The 27,999-nt window shown below is 39.9% G+C and overlaps 1 protein-coding gene across 4 annotated transcripts; it reads right to left on the bottom strand.

Moving 5' to 3' along the window:
• Nucleotides 1–5: 5 nt before the first annotated feature.
• Nucleotides 6–27,623, bottom strand: ANXA7 (annexin A7). Of its 4 annotated transcripts, none has more exons than XM_080822539.1 (14): nucleotides 27,562–27,623; nucleotides 21,683–21,737; nucleotides 19,500–19,704; nucleotides 18,438–18,548; nucleotides 17,384–17,448; nucleotides 16,971–17,036; nucleotides 11,212–11,314; nucleotides 10,908–11,002; nucleotides 8,562–8,675; nucleotides 8,117–8,287; nucleotides 5,326–5,496; nucleotides 5,167–5,242; nucleotides 3,220–3,332; nucleotides 6–1,239 (listed from the first exon to the last, which is right to left on the bottom strand). In XM_080822539.1, the coding sequence occupies exons 2-14, from the start codon at nucleotides 21,734–21,736 to the stop codon at nucleotides 1,117–1,119; spliced, it is 1,467 nt and encodes a 488-aa protein (XP_080678665.1). In that variant the 5' UTR covers nucleotide 21,737; nucleotides 27,562–27,623; the 3' UTR covers nucleotides 6–1,116. The 4 variants fall into 4 exon arrangements, with proteins under 4 accessions (XP_080678665.1, XP_080678666.1, XP_080678667.1 ...); XM_080822540.1 differs by lacking the exon at nucleotides 27,562–27,623 and adding an exon at nucleotides 27,449–27,520; XM_080822541.1 differs by lacking the exon at nucleotides 16,971–17,036.
• Nucleotides 27,624–27,999: the final 376 nt, after the last annotated feature.

Genomic DNA, 27,999 nt, shown 5'->3' with positions numbered 1-27,999 from the left:
TCACTGAACTACAATTGATATTTACTGTTCTTCTCAATTCTTAGTACACTCACTCACCAATTCTGTATTAAAATTTCTGCTTTGTGCTGGGGAGCTTCACACATAGAATAGGGTTCTCATCTTCAACAGAACTTACCTAACATTTACAGGTTTTTTTGTATCTTAATTTTTGTTTAGAATCCCCAGTATATTACAAATCTTCTTTCTTTGTATTTGTCCTGACTACCTATTATAATGCTCAGTATACTCAATAAGTAATTGCATAGTAGTGGGGATAAACCAGTGGGTTTTGTAATCATCCTGCTACACCACTGAGTGAGCTCCTGAACTACTCCAAGGAGCTAGGATCCAATTTTCCCAGAGATACTATAAGCTTCATTCACTAATTGAGCACCTCCTATTTGTCAAGCTTCACTTTCTTGAATCATGACTAAATTGTTACTAATTTTTAAAGTCTTTCATAATTTTTTTTTCAAAACCACTGAACAATGAAGATATTTAGGGAGTTTTAGTAGACATAAAGGTAGGCTATATATTTTATGCATATAAACATATAATCCCTTTTTTAAAAGTTGCTACAGGCAATACTCATCCTTTTCCTACATGAAAAGTTTAATTTTTATAAATATAGAATACCAATTTATGTAAAATAAGATGTAAATTACTCTTCTAGGTCCAAAGAGCTGAATCTTTAAAAAAGTAATACAGTTTTGATATACTACCAACTATAGTTGTCCAATGGACCTACATGTGCTTTGGAAGGCAGAGTTTTGCAACTTTTTCTTTTATTCAGCTTTATTATGCAGACTTAGAAATTGTTGTGATTTTTTATTCAATTTGGGATCCTGATTAGGATAAGAACAGTGCGAATTATGCCTTACAACCATTGCATTAGTACTATATCATTGTGATATGGCTTCAAATTGATTGTATATAGAGAAAAAAATAACATTGGAATTAAGGCAGTAACCACATGTGCAAACCAAGCACAATACCCTGACACAGTCCTTAGTAAAAAGCTCTTTTGGTTAGGTGATGGTTGATACTGCTGCATGCAGGTCAATCACTGAAGGATATGCTTCATTTATTTAAAAAAAAAAAAAAAAAAAATCCCTCCTATTGGCCCACAATGGCCAGAAGAAGCTTTCGGTAATCTCCACTTGTGTCACTTGCAATCATTGTGCCCAGGGTCTTCTGATACATCTGACTGAAGATCTGTTTTATTTGTACAAGATCAATCTGCATGCAAGAGATATTTTTGATATTAGAAAAAAGCTGTTAAAAGAAAACTGAGATTAGAATTATTCTTTAACAGTGAAAAGAGCCTAATTATAATCAAAGCAGAGGGCAGAAAAAAACACCAAGTGACAAACATTTGACAGCTAGCATTCATACCACTGCTGGCATCACCCAGTGAAGAGTGGATTCACTACTCTGTAAAAATACTGAAGAAGGGTGGTACCATTTTCATCTATTATTCTCAAAATACTGGTTATTTAAAAACCATTTAAAAAATAAAACCATTTGATAGGAAGGTTACTCTCAAAAACACAGAAAATAACAAGTGTTGGAAAGGGTGTGGAGAAACTGGAACCCCTGTATCCTGCTCGTAGGAATTTAACAATGCAGCCACTGTAGAAAAAGGTTTGGTGATTCCTCAAAAAAATAAAACAGAGTGCCTGCTTCAGCAGCACATATACTAAAAAAATAAAACAGAATTACCATATGATACCACAGTTCCACGTCCAGGTATATACACAAAAGTGAAAAGCAAGGACTCAAGCAAATATTTGTACACCTGTGTTTATAGGAGCTGAAAGGTGGAAGCAATCCTAGTGTCCACTGACAGATGAGTAAGAGAAGGTGATCTACATATACAGAGGAATATTATTCAGCCTTAAAAAGAAATTCTGACACGTGCTACAACATGGATAAGTCCTGAAAATGTTATGCTAAGTGATAGAAGCCAGTCACAAATGGGTAAATATTGTATGATTTCACCTATACAAGTTACCTAGAGTAGTCAAATTCATAGAAGAGAAAGTAGAAGGGCTGGGGAGAAAGGAGAATGGTGAATTATTATATAATGAGTATGGATTTTCAGTTTTACAAGGTAAAAAAGTTGTGGTGGTAATGGCAGTACAACAATGTCAATGTACTTAATTTAAGCCACTGGAATGCATACTTTAAAATGGTTAAAATGTGGGGCGCCTGGGTGGCTCACTGGGTTAAGCCTCTGCCTTTGGGCTCAGGTCATGGTCTCAGGGTCCTGGGATTGAGCCCCACTCCCCCTCTCTCTCCGCCTACTTGTGATCTCTCTCTGTGTTAAATAAATAAATAAAATCTATAAATAAATAAATAAATAAAATGGCTAAAATGTTACATTTTATGTTGTATATATTTTATTGCGATTTAAGGAGATCATGCTTAGAAAACTTGGGTCTGAGTATAGATACACAAAGTTTTTTAAAAATACCATATGATTGTTGTCTTTTGAAAAATGATTTACCTTTTCTACCATAATTTAGTGGCACGTTTTCTTTCAAGTAAGAAAGAAGTGCAATAAATATCGAAAGTCAAAGAAAGGAAAGCATTTGAGGTATATTTAGGTAAAGAGAAAAAGGTTTTAGAAATAATTTTATAATTAGAAGACATGCTAAATTTCAAGAATTTTTATATCCAATTGGATTAATCTGTCATACAATTTTTTACATTAGCAAAATGAAAAGATAAACATTTTCCAACTGGATATAAATCAGTATTCTCCGCAGACCTTCTCAAGTAGGAAAATCTTTCGGCACAGTGGTTTGTTTCCCCAACCCAAACCTCTTTCACGGCATGAGGAGAGTGAACACTGTGCTTTATATAACCTCTACCAGAGGTGACAAAGGGAGAACATCCTTCCTAATTGTCAGCTGAGGAACCTTTAGGAAATCAACATTCAAAATCCAATAAGATCAGGGGCACCTGAGTGGCACAGTTGGTTAAGCATGTCACTCTTCATTTCAGCTTAGGTCATGCTCTCAGGGCCTTGGGACTGAGCCCTCCATGGGCTCACACTCAGGTTGGGTGGGGGAATCTGCTTGAAGATTCTCTCCCTCTACCCACCCCCCTGCATTTTCTCTCTCGTTCTCTCTCTCCCTTTTTCTCCCTCTCAAATAAATAAATCTTTAAAAAAAAATAAATCCAGTAGAATCAGACAAGAAAAGAAAGCCTCACCTCACTTCGAGTGACCACAATCCTGACCAGGGTGGAGTCATCTGTGCCAGCACCTTTCATAGAATAGTAGAGCCTCTCAGCAAAGAAGGCAGGGCGGTTCAGGGCACACTGCACTGCAAGTCAAAGATACTTCACATGTGATGCCTTGACAAGGTATCCATGCTCCAGCTTCATTTATCACTTCGAGCCTGCCTTTGATCCTTCCTTATAGTCACCTCAGAAATCTTGATTTTTCTCAGCATTCATCCATCTTTCTAGCTGCATCAGACAGGATACCTTTAATTCTAGAGGATTCCCTCTAGCCAATAAATCCCATGTTTTTCTCCATAGATGCAATAGCTTAGATTCTTTACATTTTTTCCCCTTCAAGGGAGAAAATCTGTGACAATGGTGCCCTAGTAAATATCTTACTTAAAAGAAATAATGACTGAAATCTGAATTCTAGACATCAAATAAATCATTTGGCTGACAGAAGGATAGGAGATACGTTCCAGTAAAAAAACAGATTTGTGGGGCGCCTGGGTGGCTCAGTGGGTTAAAGCCTCTGCCTTCAGCTCAGGTCATGATCCCAGGGTCCTGGGATCCAGCCCCACTTCGGGTTCTCTGCTCAGCGGGGAGCCTCCTTCCCCCTCTCTCTCTGCCTGCCTCTGCCTACTTGTGATCTCTGTCAAATAAATAAATAAACAATCTTTTAAAAAATAAAAAATAGGGACACCTGGGTGGCTCAGTGGGCTAAGCTGCTGCCTTCGGCTCAGGTCATGATCCCAGGGTCCTGGGATCGAGTCCCACATCGGGCTCCTTGCTCGGCGGGGAGCCTGCTTCTCTCTCCACCTCTGCCTGACTCTCTGCCTGCTTGTGCGCTCTCGCTCGCTCTCTCTCTCTCTCTCTCTCTCTGACAAATAAATAAAAAATAAAATCTTTAAAAAAAAACTGGTTTAAAAAAATAAATAAAAAATAAAAAACAGATTTGAGTCAAAATTTGAGAATGATAATAAGTCTGACATTTTCTCTTAGGAAGATTAACTTAGCAAAGTCTCTTCCTGCAGATGGTAGAAATATACTAACTTTACATGACTGCTTTACCTACAATTACTACAGTACTATCTGTAGGACACTCAATTGTTAATACCAATGTGTTAATAACACTCTCTTTAGTCATATATTCTCCATGAGAATTAAATTTCCATTTCATTGGACATCTCAAAGAACACCAGAAAGTTTTTGTTTTTTTATTATTATTTCAAAAGGGAAAGGGGTCTCATTGGATCTTATCTGAAAGGTGTTTTTTGAGGGGCACCTGGCTGGCTCAGTCAGTGGACTGTGTGACTCTTGATCTTGGGGTTGTGAGTTCAAAGCCCATGTTGGGTGGAGAGATTATAAATAAGCTTTTTTTAAAAAGGTGTTTTTTGGGGCGCCTGGGTGGCTCAGTCAAGTGTCTGCCTTCAACTCAGGTCATGATCTCAGGGTCCTGGGATTGAGCCCTGCATCAGGCTCCCTGCTCAGCAGGCAGTCTGTCTCTCTCTACCTCCCTCCCTCCCTCCCTCCCTCCCACAAACCTCCGCACATGCTCTGTCTCTCAAATAAATAAAATCTTTAAAAAAAACAAAACAAAACATTTTTTGGGAGCTCAAAATGAGGCTTTGTGTGGTCACACTTGTAGTTCCTTAAGGCTTTCCCATTCACTTCAATGGAAATACTACATCTACTGTAATTCTTGCTCAGTCTTCATGAAAGGCATACAGAATGAAGACCAAATAATTCCAAATAACCCTTTGATCACACCTTCACCATTCATAGGGAACTACATATATAAAAACATAGGACTGGCTCAGCCTCTGCCTAAGCAGATTCCCAGGAGGCTATATTAATTTCATCACTTAATGGAAACAACTATTCAAAGCTTTTGCATCTACAAACAAAACAAAGCAAAACGTAAAAGTATCTTACAGATGGTCTTTAAACCACTTTCAACATTTCCAGAAAATTCACGGGCAACACTACTTAGCAAATCTCGATTAGCCACCTGCAAATAAGAAGTACAGGAGTTAAAATATTTTCACAACTTAAAACTGAAGCCAAATCTTCAAAAAAAAAAAAAACTCATACCCTGGAATAAGCCTCCACAGTAGCTTTCAGTTGAGGAAAGCTTCTTGTGGCAAGAATCATGTTAAAGCAGGATTCATCTGTCCCTAGTCTTCCCTCACCAGCTTGATAGAGACGCTGAGCATCTTCCTGAGCCAACTGGTGGTTAACATTCTGGTTCTCATCACGATTTCCCTTCAAGAGAGGAAGGCAAGAATTGGAAAACATGATACAAGTTCTACTGAAAATTTTTTTAACAATCTAGTCACTTTTGGGGGCACCTGGGTGTCTCAATGGGTTAAGCCTCTTCCTTCAGCTCAGGTCATGATCTCAGGGTCCTGGGATCAAGCCCCATATCAGGCTCTCTGCTCAGTGGAGAGCATGCTTCCCTCCCCGCCCCCGACGCCTGCCTCTCTGCCTACGTGTGATCTCTGTCAAATAAATAAAATATTTTTTAAAAGTCTAGTCACTTTTGGACTTAAAGGGACAATTTATCAATTGTCAATTTATCAATTTATCAAAAGATCAATGCATAAAGTTTGTTATGTATATCTTCATTCCCAATGTCATGTATATCTTCATTCCCCCTCCCCCCAAAAAAACCAAAAAGAAAAACATTTCTAGGGGCGACTGGGTGGCTCAGTGGGTTAAAGCCTCTGCCTTTGGCTCAGGTCATGATCCCGGGATCCTGGGATCGAGCCCCACATTGGGCTCTCTGCTCGGAAGGGAGCCTGCTTCCTCCTCTCTCTCTGCCTGCTTCTCTGCCTACTTGTGATCTCCGTCTGTCAAATAAATAAATAAAATATTAAAAACAAAAAAACCTACTTAAAAAAAAAAAGAAACGAAAAACATCTCTACTAGGAGATATAAACTATCACTCAAGTGAAGAAATTATAATTTTCCTTAGCTGGGATTTAAGATCAATATGTGTTATACTGAGTTCCAGTCTGCTTTCATTCATGCAGCTACAAGCTAAAGAGCACTTGTTTTGTGTGAGTCTCTGTTAGTCAGGATTCTCCAGACAAAGTGAACCAACAGGATGTGCTCAGTGGTAGGGACACAAGAAAGACAAGATCCCTGCCCTCAAAGAATTTAAGTCAAGGGAGGGAATATATAATATGGAGGCTTTGTGAACCTCCTTTCCTTCAGCCAAGTGTAATGATACATCATGTAAATTCTGACTGTATACATACAAGGGACACAAGAACTTTTTAGAAGAAGCTATAAATAACTCAAGTTCTGCTAGACTGTGCCAATTTGTATACCAAACTCTTCCCTGGGAAGAGGAAGGAGAGAGCTGGAAAGGGAGCTCTGGGTCTGAGCAAGAGCTAAGCTTAGATGGGCATTTGGTTTCTCTCAAAAATAGAAACACAAATCCAAAAGAAGGAAAGGCTGCCCTCTAGAGTCTCTATGCCTGTCTGTGGAACAAAATGGAGAGAGGTGTTCCTGAAGGTGGGATGCTGTATCCTTAAGATCACTGGGCACAAGGAATATACAGAAGCATATTCTAAAAGGGAGACTAAAGACAGCACATGAAAGATGTTCAGGAAAAACTCTCCAGATGACTGCCTTTGGACTCAAACACAGAACACCAATCTCATTTTCCTGGGAAGCCATTCCTCTGCTCACTCCCTGAAAGAGGTCCCTTTACTTTGTAAAGTAGCCAGGCTTTGAATTCTGCATAAAGAAACTCAGCACCTCATATAAAGTCTTAATAATCACTTAATAACACTAAAAAATGAGTGTTAAGTCTCTATTCCTGCTTTTGTCTTCTTATTGTGTTTCTTCTTCTTGTCGTTTTTAAATGCCAATCCACTCTCCTACTCTGTTATTCCATCATAGGTAAACTCAATTTCTTCCCAACCATTTGCTTTCTTTTCTCATGTCCACATCCACTGACTCTGGTGCACTGTTTCCTGCCACTATCTCCCTTTGTTCTGAAGAGCATGTCGTCTACTCTCAGATCCCTCGGGACTGTCCAACCTTGTATACTAGCAGGAAAGCCACTGACTCCTGATACTGAACCAGTTTGCTGGTCTTCTGCATCATTTCTTTCAAATAAACCTTGATCATCTCATCTATAAGTATGTTTAATATCATTCCAAATACTCTATTTGGAGAATTTTCTGCCACTTCTCCAGCACATCTGGGAAATCAGAATAAGGAAGGTGCTCATCACATTACTGTGAAGTCCGAGAAATGTTTCTGCATTTCTGGCTCCCCTCACAGTTTTCACTTCCTCTAGCACTTTCGTAACAGTCCTGCATATTTTCAGTTGATGGTCCAATTTAACTGACAGTATAATGCTAAGCTTAAAGTATAAGATTTCATCCCCAGCCTAAAATATAGAGCCTCAAGTTGATTTCTGATTCCATATAACTTTAAAGAAGTTAATTTCTTTTAATTTTTTAAAAAATTGTATTTATTTATTTGACACACAGAGAGAAATCACAAGTAGGCAGAGAGGCAGGCAGAGAGAGAGGGGGAAGCAGGCTCTCCGCCAAGCAGAGAGCCCAATGCAGGACTCGATCCCAGGACGCTGAGATCATGACCTGAGCCGAAGGCAGAGGCTCAACCCACTGAGCCACCCAGGCACCCTAAAGAAGCTAATTTCTAATTCCTTACAAAAGCCAGATCTGCAGAAATAAATCTCAATTGTGACTACAAAGAAATTTGTACGTTGGATTCTGTGTTGCCCCTCGTAACGATGGCAAGATTCCGAGTGAGTTAAATACTAAAAGTAATAAGGAATGCTCACTGGTCATAGAAAGTGAAGAATGTTCCTTCTATCAACATACATTCATGGTATACTCACCTGGCACATGGATACCAGTAAACGTTCAAAATGCCCGGATGTATCTGACCTAATATCCTTTTCAAGGTCTCGTCCGAATTCTGACTGATAACATCTGACAATTTCTCGGATTTCCTGATTTGTTCTCGTGCACAAAATTTCAATCAATACACGTTCCTGAGTTCCTGCTCCCTGTGTGAAATGAAGAAAGGGAGAATTATACAAAAGAAAAACAAATTAAAAAAAAAAAAAAAAGAAGGGGAAAAAAAAACTGCTGGAAGTAATTAAATCTTACTATTCCATCGAATACTTCTTTGGCCTCCAGACCTGCAAAGCTCTCTCTATATTCAGATGATACGATATAATGTATTGATTTAGCTGTCACTGTAAATTCAAAACTGCCATAATTTGTGGGGTTTTACATTTGAAATAGGATAAAATACACAAAGTAAACGACACACAGTACCTTCATTGCATTCCGTAAACTCCAGGCATCGTAATATGTAGGTGGCATGAATAGGGCAAGGATCAGTTCTTCCATATTTCCACTTAACTCTGATTTAAGGTCTTTGATTAAATCCTGTTTAATTACAAATACAAACTAAGTATGTGTGTTCTCCAAATTTTACTGCCTAAATTTTTTTAAGAAAAATATGGAAAATGGAATTGAGTTGCTGTATGAAAGCCTAAAATTTCAACTTTGGATAGTATATACTAAAAACAAGTAAATATATACATTTAGAGTTTGTTACACTCACGCAAATTAATTTTTTATTAATTAATTAATTTTTAAAAGATTTTATTTATTTATTTGACAAACAGACAGTGAGAGAGGGAACACAAGCAGGGGCAGGAGGCGAGGGAGAAGCAGGCTCCTGGCTGAGCAGGGAGCCTGACGCTGGGCTCGATCCCAGGACCCTGGGATGATGACCTGAGCCGAAGGCAGACGCTTAACGACAGAGCCACCCAGCCACCCCTATTTTTTTAATTTAAAATCAATTAATTAGCATAGTGTATTATTAGTTTCAGAAGTAGAGTTTAGTGACTCATCAGTTGCATACAACACCCAGTACTCATTACATCAAGCGCCCTTCTTGATGTTGTCCATTACCCAGTTACCCTATTCCCCCATCCCCTCCCTTCCAGCAACCCTCAGTTTGTTTCCTATAGTTAAGAGTCTCTTATGATGGTTTGTCTCCCTCTCTGATTTTACCTTATTTTTCCTTCCCTTATGCTCATCTGTGTTGTTTTTTAAATCCCACACGTGAGTGAAATCATATGGTATTTGTCTTTCTCTGACTGCCTTTGGCTTAGGTCATGGTCTCAGGGTCCTGGGAATGGAGCCCCACATCGAGCTCTCTGCTCAGCAGGGAGCCTGCTTCCCCACCCCCCACCCCCGCCTGCCTCTCTGCCTACTTGTGATCTCTATCTGTCAAATAAATAAAATCTTTAAAATTAATTAATTAATCAATTTTTTTAAAAAAACCAGGAAGCCAAGAGAAAAGGTGGCTGGGCGCAAAACAAACAAACAAAAAAAACAAAAAACAAAAAACAAACACAGGCTGTGAATTTAGTTTTAATTCAAAACTGATATAGGAGAAAATTCAGGACATCACAGCATAGGATATATATTAACTAAAGAGATTCATAACAAGGAAAATAATTTTGTTAGTGAAGTGAATCTGATGTGGAACTGTAAGGAAATCTAGAGTTTGTGTCACTTAATCAGCTTTTTAAGACTAAAGAAGTGGACCTGGGCCAGGCAGAGAGAGTAAGGCAGAGTAGAATAGGTGAAGTGGGACAAACCAATGAACCTCTATTCCTATTATGACAAAAGTAAACTGGATCCAGAGAATGTTAGGAAATTTTAGGACTTCTATCTAAATGGAAAAATAATGCTATCCAGCTTTCCCCTTCATATCCAGAAGCAATAGCGCTTTTTAGCCCTAGAATCTTGCTGGATTTTGTCACTGATCATCCATTCAGGAAATATTTATTAAGTGGCTATTCGTTACTACTCCTGTACTTGGTGCTGCAAATGCCCAGATGAAGAGGACATGGTTTGTCTGAGGGGAGCTCACTGCTGCAGGAAGTAGGCAAGGAGATCCAATCCTTATGGCAGAGGTTTTACAAAATGTGACTGTACGGCAGTGAAAATGGCAGCATAACTCTGCCCTGAGAAAGGAGAGAAACTTCACAGAGTAGCTGATGCAAGCTAAATCCTCCAGAAGGTGCTTGCCATGAAGAAAAAAAAAGAGGAAGTGGTGTTCTAGGCCTTGAGAACAATGTATACGAAGCACAGCGTTATGAAAGACCAGGATGTGTGCAGGGAATGACAAAAAGTTGCATGCATCCTAATACAGGGTATGTTTAGAGGGAGGAAGAGGAGTGGAAGAGGATGTCAAACACCAAGAAAAAGCAGGGCCTGTATAAAAAGTCCTTGAACCCCACTGTAAAGAGCAGGCTGAGAACCAAACTGTTTTTCTATTATACTATTTATCTATCTACCTATTTTATATATAAATTTATCTATTATCAGTTATGCTATTATGGCCATAATCTACTTTCTACTGAGCATCTATCATATATCAGACATCATCTGAGGTACAAGTAGGACTATGAGATCAAGGACTATTCCAAAATTAGAAAGGCTTTTAAGAGAAATAGTGAACACACCACTCCTGGGGTGTCTGAAATCTAGTCGTCTCTACTACACACCACCAGCACTAATAAAAAGATAGTACCCAACCTGACATAAATGTGAAGTCTACAGGCCACTGTCTGTGGCCAGAAAAGAAAAAAATACATGTACCTTGCCATACATGGTCTTAAAAGCTGCTTTAATTTTTTGCCTCTGATCGTTGGAACGGTTGGCCACAACGTCCACAATTGCCTGCTCGTCTGTCCCTGAAAGAACCATACATGTTTAAGTAAGGATGAATTCTGTCCCGGGCATTCCTTGACAACATCTCTTAGATGCTTACAAGGTGCCTGGTGCCAGACTACACTGAGTCATGTACACAAGTGGACACATAAATTTGACTTATAATATAAAGCTTATTTGTACTTTAGATTCAATCAAAATATAAATAAGATTAAAAACCTTTTTTCCTCACCAAAACCTTTCATTGCTTTACGAAGAATTTCTGCATCTCTCATGGCATCAAAGTTGGCAGCTGGTCGGACTGTTCCTTGAGTTCCCTGAGTCATTGCAGCAGGCTGAAACACAAGGCATAAAATCCAACTCAATTACTGTGCTAATCATTTCATAATATAAAAATACACCGGGGCACCTGGATGGCTCAGTCGGTTAAGTGCCTGACTTCAGCTCAGGTCAGGATCCCGGAGTCCCAGAATTGAGCCCCAAATCCGGCGCCCTGCTCAGTGGGGAGTCTGCTTCTCCCTCTCCCTCTGCCTCTCCCCCTCCCCTGGCTCACTTTCTCTCGCACTCTCTCTCATAAATAAAATTTTAAAATAAATAAAAAAATAAAAATAGATCAAATCAAATCATCATATTGTACACCCAAAACTAATACAATGTTACAGGTCACTCATATCTCAATAAAATTGGAGAAAAAAGAAACATGAAAAAATACTCAACATCTTTAGTAAAAGAAATATAAATTAAAAAAAAAAGTCAGGACTCTCTGCTGTCAAGAAGACTTAAGACTTCCCCAGTCAACACTCTTAGTCAAGGAGGCCATGTTTAAGTTTTACGACAAAGGATATGAGTATTTTATTATGAAGGCTCATTCTGGAGCAGGCAAGAAAGACCTATTCCCTTCCTGCCAAAAGACAGCTAAATGCCAAACTTTTAGGAGAGAAGAAAGTCAAGCTTGTGAAACTTGCCAAAATCTTCCTGAGTCTTCTTAGTAGAACAGGAGGAAAAAAGAGATCGATCCCGGGATAGTGTGAGATGAGCAGCAGTGTTTGATTTAAAGACAATGATATAATAAGGGTTTTAGTTAAGTAGACCCTGAGACGCCCAATGAGGTTTCGGACAAGCAATATAATTTTTTTAAAAGATTTACTTGAGGGGCGCCTGGGTGGCTCAGTGGGTTAAAGCCTCTGCCTTCAGCTCAGGTCATGGTCCCAGGGTCCTGGGATCGAGCCCCGCATCGGGCTCTCGCTCAGTGGGGAGCCTGCTTCCTCCTCTCTCTCTGCCTACTTGTGATCTCTGTCTGTTAAATAAATAAATAAAATCTTTAAAAAAAAAAAAAAAGATTTACTTGAGAGCACACAAGCAAGGGGGAGGGACAGAGGGAGAAGCTGATTCCCCGCTGAGGAGGGAATCCAATGCAGGGCTCAATCCCAGCACCCTGAGATCATGATAAGCTGAAGGCTGACGCTTAACTGACCGAGCCACCCAGGTGCCCCCAGGCAATATGATTTTGACAGTATCTCTGATTTCTTCTACAGGCCCTCATTATCAAAGATAAAATAAAATGTTTTCTAATAAGAAAGCACGAAGTGAAAGGGAACAATGATCGGAGATTCTGGGAGGTAGAATATTCTTCATTGATGACATAGGAAATAAACCAGAAAGCAAAATAGGGACTGTATTTTAAAAATACAAATCTATGGGGAAATTTAAAAATCAGTATAACAAATGCCATGGTAGTAACTGTTTCCGGAGAGAATCATCAATGGATGCTAAAATTATTAAAAGTATGATGCAAACCAAGGTATTTGCATAGTTTGTAACAGTATAGTAGAAAACCTGGCAGACCCAAGTGATCAAAATCAATCATTTCCAGTAACAGAATAAGCCTCCTGATATATAATGCACTGAGGATCCAAGATCATTTCTGTGATATTCCCTCCAAAATGGCAAAACCTAATCTTAATCATGAGAAAGTATCAGACAAACCCAAACCAAGGAATTTTCTACAAAATAACTGGTAGTAGTAGTAGCACTCTTTAAAAATGTGAAGGTCATGAACAATAAAAACTGAAGAATTGTGTCACATTAAAGGAAACTTAAGGGGCACCTGGGTGGCTCAGTCGGTTAAGCCTCTGCCTTCGGCTCAGGTCATGATCCCAGGGTCCTGGGATTGAGCCCTGCATTGGGCTCTCTGCTCAGCAGGGAGCCTGCTTCCCCCTCTCTCTCTGCCTGCTGCTCTGCCTACTTGTGATCTCTCTCTCTGTCAAATAAATAAAATCTTTAAAAAAATTTAAAAAAGGAAACGTAAGAGGGGTGCCTGGCTGGTTCAGTCAGTAGAGCATGTGACTCTTGATCTCAGGGTCATGAGTTCAAGACCCATGTGGGGCAGAGAGACTACTAAAAAATAATAAAATAAAAATGGGGGGGGAACGGAAACTTAATAGACATGATGATAAATGCTATGTTTCATACTGGATTTGATCCTGAACCAGAAAAGGAGGGCATTATGGGGACAACTGGTAAAACCTGAATAAGGTCTATAAGCTGGGTTATATTATTATATCATTGTTATTTCTGATTTTGATCACTGTGTTGTGTTTATGTAGGAAGTTAATATCGGAAGATCTGGGTAAAGGGTATACAGGAATTCTATGTACAATTTTTTAAAAATTCGTCAGAGAGAGCGAGTGAGCACTAGCAGGAGAAGCTGCAGGCAGAGGCAGAAGCAAGCTCCCCACTGTGCAAGGAGCTCGACCTGGGACTCGATCCCAGGACCCCAGGATCACAAACTGAGCCGAAGGCATACGCCCAATCAACTGAGCCACCCAGGCATCCCTACAGTTTTTTGTTAAAAATTTTATTTATTTATCTGACACACACAGAGAGAGAATGAATACAAGCAGGAGAGCAGCAGGCAGAGGGAGAGGGAGAAGCGGCTCCCGGGGGAGCAGGAAGCCCAATGCAGGGCCTGATCCCAGGACTCTGGTATCATGACCTGAGCTGAAGGCAGACACTTAGCTGACTGAGCTACCCAGAATCTCCCTATATACAATCTTTATAACTTTTTTAAAGTTTGAAATTATTTGAAAATTTAAAAATACACAGCTAGGAAACAATTCAATAGTTTTCTTAAACTATTCAAATCAGGGCCTAAGAGAGATGGGATGAAGTGAGATGATATCCCACCACAGTTTCTTAAAACTGAATTTTTTAAAAAGATTTTATTTATTTATTTGACAGAGATCATAAGTAGGCAGAGAGGCAGTCAGAGAGAGAGGGGGAAGCAGACTCCCCACTGAGCAGAGAGCCCAATGCGGGGCTCAATCCCAGGACCCTGGGATCATGACCTGAGCCAAAGGCAGAGGATTTAACCCACTGAGCCACCCAGGTGCCCCAAAACTGAATTTTAATAATATATTTTATTTTACTCATTATCTCTAAAATATAAAGATGTATTCAACATGACTGCAAAATGTAAAATGACTCAATTGCTTTTTAGGCAACTGAAACTGCATTTAAAGTTATACTCACTGAATACAGCAATATGCCAGCAACTACAGGAGCAAAGTAAAAGGGGATAAAGGGAACAAACCACCTTTTAGCAAACATTTGTAGGGTCAATAATTTCTCACACTTACCTATATTCCCAAACCAACATTTTTTTTCTAACAACCATCCTGTACTCTGAAGTTTCTAAGCCAGGAATATAAGCAAGGAACTAACAAATATTTGTATAGTGGTTTTTTTTTTTTTGTTTTTTTTTTTTTTTTGTATAGTGGTTTTAAGAAAAAACTGAAACCATTACCAACTCCAAATATTCAAGTATAATTTTTTTTTCAACATAAGCCTTTATATGAGTCTTATGGTATCAAAGAAAACTAAGCAAGTTTCCTTTGATGTAACCACCTTCATTAAAACCTAAGTAGGGCAAAAAGCCTTTGTTTATAATACACTGGACTAGGCAGTAAGAGAAACTAATGCTCAACATGTACTATTTGATGAGTCTCATGTTCTGTTATCCTCTTCTTTCTCAAAAAACAAACAAAAACCGGGATGTCTGGGTGAACAGTCGGTTAAGCATCTGACTCTTGGTTTCGACTCAGATGGTGATCGCAGTGTCGTGAGATCAAGCACAGAGTCCACTTGAATTTTCTCTCCCTCTGCCCCTACCCCTGCACTGTGGGGGCATTCTCTCTCTAAAATAAATGGGGTGCCTGGGTGGTGTAGTGGTTTGGTGCAGGTTTGGCTCAGGTCATGATCTTGGGGTCATAAGATCAAGCCCCAGGTCAAGTTCCCCACATAGCATGCAATCCGCTTAAAACTCTCTCTCTGCCACTCCTCACCACATGTGCATGTGTGTGTGTGCTCTCTAAAATCAATCAATCAATCTTAAAAAAAATAAATCTCGGGGCGTCTAGGTGGCTTAGTTGTTAAGCATCTGCCTTCAGCTCAGGTCATAATGCCAGGGTCCTGGGATCAAGCCCCAATCTGGTTCCGTGCTTGGCGGGAAGCCTGCTTCTCCCTCTGCCACTCCCCCTGCTTGTGTTCCCTCTCTCACTGTCTCTGTCAAATAAATAAATAAAATCTTTTAATACATAAATAAAATCTTTTAAAAAACTACTCCATTTTTCATCTGTAGGAAAAAATGGAATTGTCTTATTCTACATTTGAAGTGAATCTTCATCAAAAATACTATCCTTCAGCCATTATACTGAATTAAAGGAAGTCAGGGTCTATGTTCTAGGGGTCAAAATTCAAACCAGGGAAAATTTCTCAGCACAGCAAAGCCCACACTATCTGCCACCAAGAATTCCACCCTTCAACATTCATTTGATGCCAACCTTCCTGCTGAAAAACAAAATTTTGGTCAATCAGGAAAGGTCACCTGACCCAAATGCCCAACCAAGACAGAAATTTTCACCTTCCTAAACACACACACACACACACACACACACCCCCTCTACATGATGACTTTCAGTGACAGGGAGCTCTCTCCTCACAAGGTACCCTGCTCCACGTCCATGTAAAAGATCTTCCAAAATCTACCACTCAGTAAACTTCCACCTACTGGTTTTAGTTCTATCTTAAGGTAATAATTGTTACACAGGAGTTGCAAGTGTATATGTGTTTCATTTTTAGTGTCTTATGTTTGAAAATCTTTTATATTCAGTCATAAAATGTTTCTAAAACCATGAGCATGCTTAAGCTAAAATAAAATTAAAATTCTCATACATTACTAAAATAGTTATAGATTTATAATATGATTAACAATCAACTTCAATTAAAAAAGGATCAAAAAAAAGATTAAAAAAGGATCAAAAGCAATTCTCTATGTGCTTTGGAGGAATATCATTTACAGTATCAGCAAAGCAGCACTGTTTGACAGGGAGACCACTGGTCTGGGAGTCAGAAGAGCTAGATCTAATCTTAGCTTTGTCTTTCACTAGCTGTGTGGCTCTGGACAAGTTTCTTAACCTCTCTGGAGCTCAAATACCTTAAATCAAGAAAGTAAACCAGAAAACAGCTAACATGTTTCGCTTCCAACACTGTAACCCCCCTCCCAGCCCAGCTTTAAAAAAAGCTTGAAAATGATAGATCTTTATGAATAAATAGTACATTAATAAATAAGAAAATCAAGATAAAGAGAAGCATAAAAGTATACTGCTTGTGTTCCTGGTAACTTGCATAGGATATAAAAGAATTAACAAGGTAATTAAAAACTAAACAGTATTAAAATAAAGGGCTATACAGAGATGGGGCAAAAATTTGATATATGGGAGACCACCCAGGGCTATTGAGAAATCAATTCAACAAACATTAATTGGCTATGATGGTTAAAGCCTTGTCAAGCACTACAAGGACAAAATGATAAATCAGATATAGTTGAGTCCTCAAGGAAGTTGTGAGAGACAAATACACGAGAAATCAGAAAGTAATGAAGGCACATACAGGAGACCTAGTAATTAGTGAACAGTAGAAAACCTTACTCACTTCACTGTTATAATCCAAAGAAACAGGAGAGAAAACAGGATAGGAAGGAAAGGATTCTGCATTGATCTGAAAAAAGAGTAGAACATTATAAGGGTAAAAAGAGAAAACAAATCCACACTTTCTCAAACACTGCCAGAAATACCAATTACTCAGTCACACAAGTTCATAGTTTTAACTGTCAGCGAGGGGAGAAGAAAAAGAAAACCAACGCCAAGAACCCAAGTGAATCTCTATGGAAAAGTTATGAGTATCATCACCTGTGGGAAGAGACCTATGCTTGTCTTCTTAAAATCAGGACACACTTACAGCAAAAGATGGACTAAAGTGAGCAATGAGTCTACCAGAGCAAAGATTAGAATCTTAAGTGACTATAATAAACCATCTCCTCTGCTTCTTAGAAATCTCTAATGTACCTGACTTGGGTAAGGAGCTTGTCCTCCAGGATACTGAGATGGCATCTGTCCTCCAGGAAAGCCACCTACACATTTAAAAAAAATATAGTAAACAGTTCTTAAAGGATTTAATTTTTCAAAATGGCACTGACTACTATGAATATGGAAAAGATATGAGAACATTCACACCATGTTAATTACTAGGATAGACTTTTTATTTATTTTAAGATTTTATTTATTTATTTGACAGAGAGACACAGTGAGAGAGGGAACACAAGCAGGGGGAGCAGTAAAGGGAGAAGCAGGCTCCTCGCTGAGCAGGGAGCCTGATGCGGGGCTCAATCCTAGGACCCCAGGATCATGACCTGAGCCGAAGGCAGATGCTTAACGACTGAGCCACCCAGGCACCCCAGGATAAACTTTTTAATATTATAATTCACTGAACTGAAAACCAACTTTGGTGGGGCGCCTGGGTTAAGCGACTGCATTCGGTTCAAGTCATGATCCCAGGGTCCCGGGATTGAGCCCCACATCTGGCTCCTTGCTCAGAGGGGAGCCTGCCTCTCTCTCTCCTTCCACCTGCTACTCTGCCTGCTTGCACTCTATCAAATAAATAAAAATTCTAAAAGAACAGAAAGAATACCAATTTTGGTCTTAAGAACCTTTTAAAATATTTCATGTTCTACACAATTTAACAAATAATCCTTTTTTTTTTTTCTTTAAACACTCAAAGCAAACTAAATTCTGATTTCACCTGGAAAGGATGTCAGGACATAGTTCTGAGAGTTTAGGAGTGGTATGGGAGTGAGCAGAGAAGCTTCTAAATGTTTTGCTTTTTTGGCTTTGGAACAGATATTTTGTAATTGAAAAAGTGGGTACTTATTTCCATATTACTGATTAAACTTTTCCAATAAATCAGTCCATTTCACAAGACCATATACTTAAAATTATTTATAGAAGTACTTAGAATAAAGTTTACTTAAGGCTCTCCCAAACATAAACTAAGTTCTCTCAATGGCAACTGAAAGATTTAAGACAGCATACTACTGTTTTTCTCTGGATAGTTGGTACCTACCAGGTAATGGGACCTGTGCTGGGCCACCACCATAAGACTGTGAGGGTGGCTGTGGATAGCCAGAAAAGCCTGCTCCACCTGGTGGGGCACCAAACCCTTGACCTGGAGGAACTAGAAAAAAGAATAAATATAGTGACAGTTCTTATGATTGAAGAGTCAACTTCAGGAAAATATCTACTAAGAACAGTGGGAAAAAATAGGCTATTAATGCTATAACAGAGGTCTCTTCTGGTCTAAATTCAACTTATCAATTCCTTCTCCATTACAAAATTTTTATTTCATTCATCTGCGTAAATAACTTATAATACAAAAGTGCTAAGTTTTTTTTACCTTTTAACAAAGCTGTCTTAAAGATCACAGTCATGCTAACTGAACTGAACTTAATCAGTTCTAAAGATTACAAATAATCAACATGATGCCTTGGTAGCTCAGTCAGTTAAGCGTCTGCCTTCAACTCAGGTCTTGATCCTGGGGTCCTGGGATCAAGTCCCACATTGGGCTCCTTGTTCAGCAAGGAGTCTGCTTCTCCTTCTGCCTGCCGCTCCCCCTGCTTGTTCTCTCTCTCTCTCTCTCTCTCTCTCTGACAAATAAATAAATAAAATCTTTAAAAAAAATAATAACCAAGCAGGGGCGCCTGGGGGGCTCAGTGGGTTAAGCCTCTGCCTTCGGCTCAGGTCATGATCTCAGGGTCCTGGGATCGAGCCCCGCATTGGGCTCTCTGCTCAGCGGGGATCCTGCTTCTTCCTCTCTCTCTGCCTGCCTCTCTGCCTACTTGTGATCTCTGTCTGTCAAATAAATAAATAAAATCTTTAAAAATAATAATAATAATAACCAAGTAAACTGTTATATACTGGTCCTTTTTTACCATGAGATTTATTCTTTTTTCACGACAGAATTTTTAAGACTGTTTCCAGCTTTCATACTCCCTAAGAACCTTTATCCCTCCATCTTGCCAGCTAGGTTCTTACCGTCTTTGGTAGAGAGTAGGCTGAGAGCATCTCTAACCTCATACCAAAAAAAAAGCAACCCAAATCATCACTAATGCCACAACCCATTACTCACCTCCTGGATAGGATGGAGCTCCCCCTGGTGGTGGGGCACCAGGATAACCTCCAGGGGCTGGATAACCTCCAGGGGCCGGGTAGCCTCCAGCTCCAGGGTAGCCACTACTTGGGGCTGGGGGGTAGGCACCTCCTCCCACTGGAGGAAAGCCACTAGGATAAGGATACTGACCCGGAGGGGGAAAAGATGACTCCTGACCAGCAGGCTGCAAAAATAAGAAAATTTTTCAAATGAATGTGATCACACAGAAATATGACCCACCTAAAAAAAAAGAAACAGCAGTAATTGTTAAGACCTAGATTTTCTTTTACATCTTAAAAATCCCACTAAAAGGGGGTGCCTGGGTGGCTCAGTGGGTTAAGCCTCTGCCTTCAGCTCAGGTCATGATCTCAGGGTCCTGGGATCGAGTCCCGCATCAGGCTCTCTGCTCAGCGGGGAGCCTGCTTCTCCCTGACCCTCTCTCTCTGCCTGCCTCTCTGCCTACTTGTGATCTCTCTCCCTGTCAAATAAATAATAAATAAAAAATCTAAAAAAAAAAAATCCCACTAAAAGTCTCGGTATCTTCTACTAGTTTGCCAGTGTACAGTTTGTCAGGACACTTGCTTGTCAGAACTCAGTTAAATTTTATTTAAATCAGTGTCAGGCAAGAGGGGTCTGTTTCTCTATTAGGGAGTAAGAACTAGACTCTCTACAAACCTCAAGGCTTACAGAAAAACTAATAAAGCTCATCAGTTTCTTCATTTTTCTAGCACCTGGAAATACGAGAAAGATACAGCTCTCTACCCTAAAGAGAATTCACAGCTCTCTTGTAACACACCTGAACCTGTTGCATAATAGAAAAAAAAAAAAAAAGAAGAAAATTGACCTGAGTCATACATAGGGTGTGACATTTTGGAGCCCAGTTCAGACTAGACAATGTCTGAGAGTGGCAGAGACTGTCACATATTCACTGAACTTTCTCCTCTGGCCATAAAGCTAGACTACCCTTCCCAGACTCCCCTGCAGTTAAGTAGAATATGACTGAGTACTGGTGAATGAGCAGAGACAGAAGTGATGTACACCACTTCCAGCCTGGCCCCTAAAAACCTGTGCAATCCTCTATATGCTCTCATCCTCTTTTCCTTCATCGGCCAAATGGAAGCAGAGAATCCAGGGGAGGACTCTATGGCACTAGACGATGGAAGAGCCAGTGTGTGGAAGGGGCCTGGGAACCTGAGAGACTACATGGACTAAAGCCCCCTTGATTGCTCCCACCTTCCCACCTTCCCACCACTGACTTCTAGGAACTGAAGTAGTAAGAAATGAGTTTTTATTGTGTAAAGTCACTTAGAGGTTGGGGTTGTCGTTTCAGAAATTAGCCCACACTGACAAAATGGTGGCCAGAGTCCGGTTCAGGATATAGGGGCCTGGGAACATAGTCATAATTCTCATCACTCCTATGATAAATTCAGGAGAGCTATTTATTCATTTTATATAAGGACTCACACATTCTCATTAACCTGCATAGGCCTCTCTTTGCATTCTCCCAGAGTTAGAAAGAAGCCTTACACAGTTAGGGAGTATAAAATTGAAATGCATAATTCTCACTTAAATGTCTCAGCTGTGAGTTTAGTCCTCACAGTCTAGACATCAACAAGGCAGAAACTAGTAGCACATTTATGAAATGAACTTCAAATACTCAGTCTCAGAAATACAAATCCAGGGACCTTTAATCTACTGCAATTTGCTGAGTCAAGCCCTTCTTAGTTATTTTAAACCTTCTAATACAAAGGCTAAAAACCAGTGACTCATGGGATGGATTTAACTTACATATATGTGTTATTGGTTCATACAACATTTAACCTTTAAAAAAATTAATTTTCCACTTTAAAAAGATGAGGCAATTTCACATCAAATCCACATTTCAGGTTTTACTTGAAGAGATGGAGTATTAGCAACACTAAGTCAGCCTCCCACCATGGCTCAGGCTACAGCTGAGTAGATGCTGGCTTTCCTAAGTGAGGCAAGTGCCCTCTCATTTGTCCATAATACCCACCCAACACACTTCTTCTACTCAGTACCTCTGGGTGATTGAGATTATGACCCCTACTCTAGCGTACCAGTAAGATCTGTCATGGGCTAGTCTTATACAATGCTGGTTCCAAGTACACAAGTTATGTGACTCTTTAAGTGGCAATACTTACAGGATATCCAGGGAAAGGTGGGTAGCCTGTTGGGGGATAGCCTGGGTATGACATTCTGTAACAACAACAAAAGTCCTCTGTAATTTTTTTTATAAGGGTTAAGTCCTTTGAAGATATATATTGTCATACAGTTTTATACAAAATATTATCTTCTTTCAAAAGAGTCTGTCAGGCATTCAATAGGTAGATAGTAAAGGTATAAGCAAAGTTTGTAAAATGCTTCTTCATTTCACCATTCACACCAGTAGAGTCAGTAAAGCATAGTAAATGTTCCAACTTCATTCTCCTCATACCACACAATCTGTCATATCTGAATACTACCAGTACTATTTGTGGAATACTACCAGTCCTATTACTTATAGAATATTTACAGAGTATCTTTTAAGTCAAATAATTTTTCACTTAAATTTATTTTATGATTACTTCATATCACTCCCATAAATGGAAAACTTATGAGAGTTTCTTGAGAAGGTAACATTAAAATGAACATGTAAATATTAAAATAAAGGCTTTTCAGGTGCCACAGATATCCCCTCATTTGGTGATGCAACATTATGGGAAACAATGGTTAAGAGTCAACATTCTGGGGGTGCTGGGTGGCTCAGTTGGTTAAGTATCTGCCTTCAGCTCAGGTCATGGTCCCAGGGTCCTGGGATCCAGCCCCACCTCGGGCTCCTTGCTCAGCGGGGAGGTGCTTCTCCCTCTCCCACTCTCCCTGCTTGTGTTCCCTCTCTCGCTGTCTTTCTCTGTCAAATAAATAAATACAATCTTTGGGGGAAAAAAAGTTAACATTCCATAGTCACACACACCTTTTTATAAGTTTCAAACTTACTCAAAAGTAAAGTTAGTGGTGTAAGAAACCCCATAGATTCAACACTCAGCTGCAGTAATTACTAATTCATGGCCAATTTTTTTTTTCAGTACTCTCATTCCTTCCCTATCACTCCACTGGATTATTCTGAAGCAAATCCCAGGCATGTTACCATTTTAACCTATACATACTTCACTATATATACCTACAAACATAACTTTTTTTAATTAACAGGGATGTTTTTAAAATAAAACCATAATATCATCAATATGTCAGTGTTCAAATTTCTATCGTCTTTTAAGTATTTTTACTGTTTTTTATTTTGTACTTATTTATTACAGAAAATTGAAAAATTTTAGAATACTGTTAGATTGAACTACATGGCATTACTGAAATCCTGTTTTAACATACAAATTTTTTGTGGTTCAACCTGATATAATGAAAGTTCACATAACTTCATGTTCAGTTTCAATAATTATGAAGCCATAGTTAATTCTATCGCATTGGTACCCTTCCCTAGATTATTTTTTTTTAAGATTTTATTTATTTGAGAGAGAGCATAAGCTGGGGGTGGGGTGGGGGTGTACAGAAGGAGAGGACAAGCAGACTCCCCACTGAGCACAGAGCCCAACATGGGTCTTGATCCCAGGACTCTTGTTGGGATCATGACCTGAGCCAGAGTCAGCCACTTAACTGACTGAGCCACCCAGGTGCCCCTTCCCTAGATCATTTTAAAGCAATTCCCTAGACATCATATCCTTTTACTCATAAATATGTCAATATACTATCTGTAAAAAGAAGACTCTTTTAAGCCACAGTTATTTACCAATATTGTACTTTAAAATTTTAATTTCCTATTATCAGATATCCACTCAGTGTTCAAATTTACCCAAATGTCTCAAAATAATTTTCACAGTTTGGTTGTTCAAATCAGTATACAAATAAGGTCCATATAGTCTAATCAGTTGGCATGTCTCTTAAATCTCTTTTAAAAGCCTCACCTCTGCTATTTTTTTTCCGTGCAGCTTACTTGTTGAAGGAACTGGACAGTTTGTCTTGAAATCTCCCTCTATCTGGATTTTGCCAATTGAATCTCCATGATAATCTTTAACAGTTATTTACTTACTACAAATTTGTGGTCAGATCTAGAAGCTTGATCAGATTACTTTTTTGGCACACATACTTAGAAAATATTGTTTGCTTCTATCAGGAAACACATAAATGATCAGCCGTCTCTCTTTTTCATGGTTGATAATCAATGCCTAGATCTAATTCTATCATTTTTTCTTCATTTATTATCTGCAATCTTTGAGAAATCTCCTTTTATCAACTCTATGGTTTTCCTGAACTATAGTCCATACTGAGGGGTGCCTGGGTAGCACAGTTGTTTAAGTGTCTGACTCTTGATTTTAGCTCAGGTCATGATCTCTGGGTTGTGAGATCGAGCTCTGTGTTAGGCGTGGAGCCTGCTTAAGATTCTTTCTCTCCCTCTCTAAAAAGAATAATGAATTCAAAGTGTTTTTCTTCAAAAGAAGCTCATTCCTCTTTGGAAATGCAAACAATAACCTATTTATCTGATGATATTAAGAAATTATTACATCTTTAGATGTCATATTGGTATGATTTTTGTGAAGCATCTGATCTCTTAGAGATACACACTGAATATATATAAAATGCTGTAATATCCTGGAATCACTTCAAAATAATACGAAAGGGTTGGGCAGGAGTATAGATGAAACTGGATCATCACGAGTGGATTATTTATGCTGGGTGACAAGTATGTGGGTATTCAATACACTCTTCTGTCCACTCTTGCATGTTTAAATTCTTCCATAATAATTTTTTTTTTTTTTAAAGACAGCTCATACAAACCATGAGAGACTCTTAATCATAGGAAATAAACTGAGGGTTGCTAGAGGGGAGGAGGGGAGTGGGATAACTGGTGATGGACATTAAGGAGGGCACTATGTGAGGAGCACTGGGTGTTATACACAACTGATCAATCACTGACCTCTACTTCTGAAACTAATAATACACTATATGTTAATTAATTGAATTTAAATTAAAATAAAACACAGCTCATGTAAAACAAATGCAGCCAGGGTGAAGCAAAAATCCACAAATATATACATACGTATGTATGTGCGTAAACGCCTTTTGCATTCAAAGAAAACACCACTAACCTAAAACAATGCAAATAAACAGAGGGGGAAAAACAAACATTCAAAACAATACCGTTTCAGAGCCTGACCATATCTTAAAAAAACTACTGGTGATCAGATACAATATGCCTGGCAAATATACCTACATAAAGTCAAATAATCATTTTTTTAGCATCTACCTTAAAACACTGTACTAAGATTGGAGAGTTAAAGGATGATCAGAGGTTTAAATTGTTTTTAAAGGTGATGGATACATTGGCGGGGACGTTGAACACTACCATGTGCAACGCAAAAGGTGGGATATAATTTTAAGATGGACAATCATGAAAAAAGAATGAGGACTATATTAAGATAGAAGCCAGCCAGGAGACCTTCAATATTGGTGTGGACTTAAATACTCATTTTTTCCCCACCAGATCACTCTTAATATCTTCTATCTAACCAAAAAACACTCTTAACTATAGAGAACAAAGTGATGCTTACTGGGCGGGAGGGTGGGGTGTTAAACAGGTGATGGGTATTGAGGATGGCCCTTGTGATAAGCACAGGGTGTTGTGATGAATCACTAAAGTCTACACCTGAAACTAATACCATATGTATATTGGCTGATTGGGATTTGAACAAAAACCTGGGGGAAAAAATCTGGTTACTAGTACCACTATTTAAATTACCTATTACTAAGTACAGTAAATAACCCAATGTTTTTCTTTTTCCTTTGAAATGCCTCTTCTACTCTTCCCATAATTTCTATTCTCATGGTCATATCCTTAGACCAGGTGTTCATCACTTGGTGCTTATTTTACTAAAATTACTTTTCTATTTATGTCTTTGCATATGCTCATACTTAAATTTTCCTGAAATGCTCCTCCTTCAGTATATCACTCTTCAGGTCAAAACTCCTCAAAGACTGCTGCTGGAGTATCACATGAAAATTCATAGGACTGACATTCAGGTCTTCTTAGTACTGGCTCCAATTTATCTATTCACTTTATCTCTTAACAATACCTAACCTCCAATGTGAAATCTCTACCACTTGAACCATTTCCAACATGTCTTTGCTTCAGCCACTGTTACTAACTGACTTGGCCCTCACGCCTCGGCTCACTCCCCTTCCCTGACTTATCAAGCTCAAATCTCTCTCCCTTCTTTGAACAACGTACTAGACAAAACAGTACTTCTTCAACCTTTTTTTTTTTTTTACTTCTTCAACTTTAATGTGTATGTGAATAACTTGGGAATTTTGTTAAAAATCCAAACTCTGCTTCATTTCTGACATGAGATTCTTCCAGGTGATGCTGATGTTGCTGGTCTATGAATCGTATTTTTTAACTCATACATGAAACCCATCTCTAAAACACAGTAAGTGGGGGAAAGAGGCAAGGTTAAAACTGCATAAACTGCCAATTATAAGTGTAGAAAATACATTTATTTGCTTGTATGCATAGGAGAATATCTCTGAAGGTATCCTCAAAAAGGTAGAAACCCGTAGCTGCCTCCAAAGAGGCCAGCTGAGGCATACTGAGATGGAAAATCAATTTTCAATGTACTTTTAGCCCTTTTGGAGTTGTGCATGTATCGTCTATTCAAAAGGTAGATTTAAAAAGCTTTTGCAAAAAAATAAACAAATTCCAGGGTGACTCAACAAATTACTCATTTTGACCAAGGAGTAATAAGACTATACTGGCAAACAAAAGCTTTTATGTCCTTTTTAACATTCTCCATCCGTAACTACTTTTAAAAGACTAGAAATCATTCTTGGTTCTCCAAACCATCTCCACCCAGTGAGTCAGCTACTAAAAGGGGTGGGTCTCACTATAGGAGTCTGAAGATGGCAAGAAGCCCAGGAACGCAAGAGGCAGCTATCTTAGATCTATCAAACAAATATGAAACAGAAAGGGCAAATGAAAATGGCCAACAGGAACTACTACAATTTCCCAAAACCTGCCTCTTAGTGGGGAAGGCCGATTTAAATCAGTCATAAAGGGTCTTTGGATAAAAAAACTAGAGTAAGGGACAGGGTAGTCAGCCATTGCCAGTGAGGACTAAAAAACACCTTAAATTTGGAGTGGCCAAAATTCTCTCTTCTCCCTGCCATCTAGTGCTTGAAACTCCTTCTATGCCTGAGACGTAATTCATTACGCTATAATTAATTATCAGATTATCAGATCAGCTCCCTATCAGATAGAAGATACTAGGGAGTTTAAAGGTAGTTAGGACTTCTCATTTCCGTCACTTCCATGGTAGACATCGGCCACCCCACGCTGTATAGGAAGTGTTCACTCAGGACAGACGGCCTGATATCAGCACACTTCTGCGGCTGCTCAGGGAAGAGGAACCAAATCTGGAATGCTATTTCCTAGAACAGCTTCAAGAACTATAAACTCGAGGCAACGTACAATTTTAGGCTTAAGCATTCTGTTCCAGGCCTAGTGAAGCACAGGTCAAATTTCCCAAAATTTGCTGTGTCACCGGAAAATCTAGTCACCAGCCAGACAGCTTTCGTTGCTCCTTGCTGGTTTCCCTACTCAGCCTTCCTCGAGGTCACTTCAGCACGGCCATCCTCTGGCCTCAATCCCTCCACCTGTGGTCCACCTGCCTGCGCGCGGGGTGTCACTGTTCCCTCTGTTCTCCAACCATCGAGCATCCGAGTGGCACAGAGGCCGGCCACCTCGTCTACCCCAATGCTGTGCGCCTTCGCCGAAAGCCCCCGCGAGGGGAGCCAGGATCCTGAGACCCACACGCCGAGACGCCCGCCGCCCCGTAGGCCCGCAGGCACCTCCACGGAACCCTTACCGCGGGGACACACGCCGGGCCCCGCCATCTCCCGGACCGCGCACCTCAGAGCTGGCATGAGCGAGGTGACCCGGGAAAGGGGCACACAAGGGGGAGGGGGCGCCGTTCCTCACCTGACCCGAGGAAGCAGCGTCACAGCCCAATCCTGGTCGCCAGCAAGATGGAGCCGGGGGAGGGCCCGGGGAGGCGGAGCGCCAGGGGCCTCCGCCCGAGCCCGTTAGGATCGCGGCGGCAGCTGGGAACGCCCCTGCAGCTGGAGGGGGCGGCACCCGGCTCGGCTCCGCTCCTGCTTTGGCACCGTTCCTACCGCGCCGCTCCACCTGAGGGAGGAGACGCTCCCTTCGTGTGGACCAGCCAGTTTTATCACATTTCTCGGCCCCAGGGACCATCCCCAATCCCTTTAGGGCTCTCTCAAGTCACAGCGGTTTTAAGGAATCCCGTAGCCCTTTCTCCGACGGGCGGTTGAGAAGAGCCGCGCACCATCAAGGCCAGGTGCAGCCTCTCGGCCTCTGATGTACCGTCCTCCCTGAGATAAAGACCGTGTCTTTTGT

Source organism: Martes martes (genome assembly GCF_963455335.1).
Source record: "Martes martes genome assembly, chromosome: 14".
NCBI classification, from domain to species: domain Eukaryota; kingdom Metazoa; phylum Chordata; class Mammalia; order Carnivora; family Mustelidae; genus Martes; species Martes martes.
Note: the sequence above shows the minus strand (reverse complement) of the source record. Positions and strands in the feature narration are given on the sequence as shown.

Coding starts and splice junctions, on each gene's coding strand:
- ANXA7 (XM_080822539.1), bottom strand. CDS start 21,736: ATGTCATACCCAGGCTATCCCCCAACAGGCTACCCACCTTTCCCTGGA. Junction 17,449..18,437: donor AGCACAGGTCCCATTACCTG/GTAGGTACCAAC, acceptor TTAAATGTGTAG/GTGGCTTTCCTGGAGGACAG. Junction 17,037..17,383: donor AAGCTCCTTACCCAAGTCAG/GTACATTAGAGA, acceptor CTCTTTTTTCAG/ATCAATGCAGAATCCTTTCC.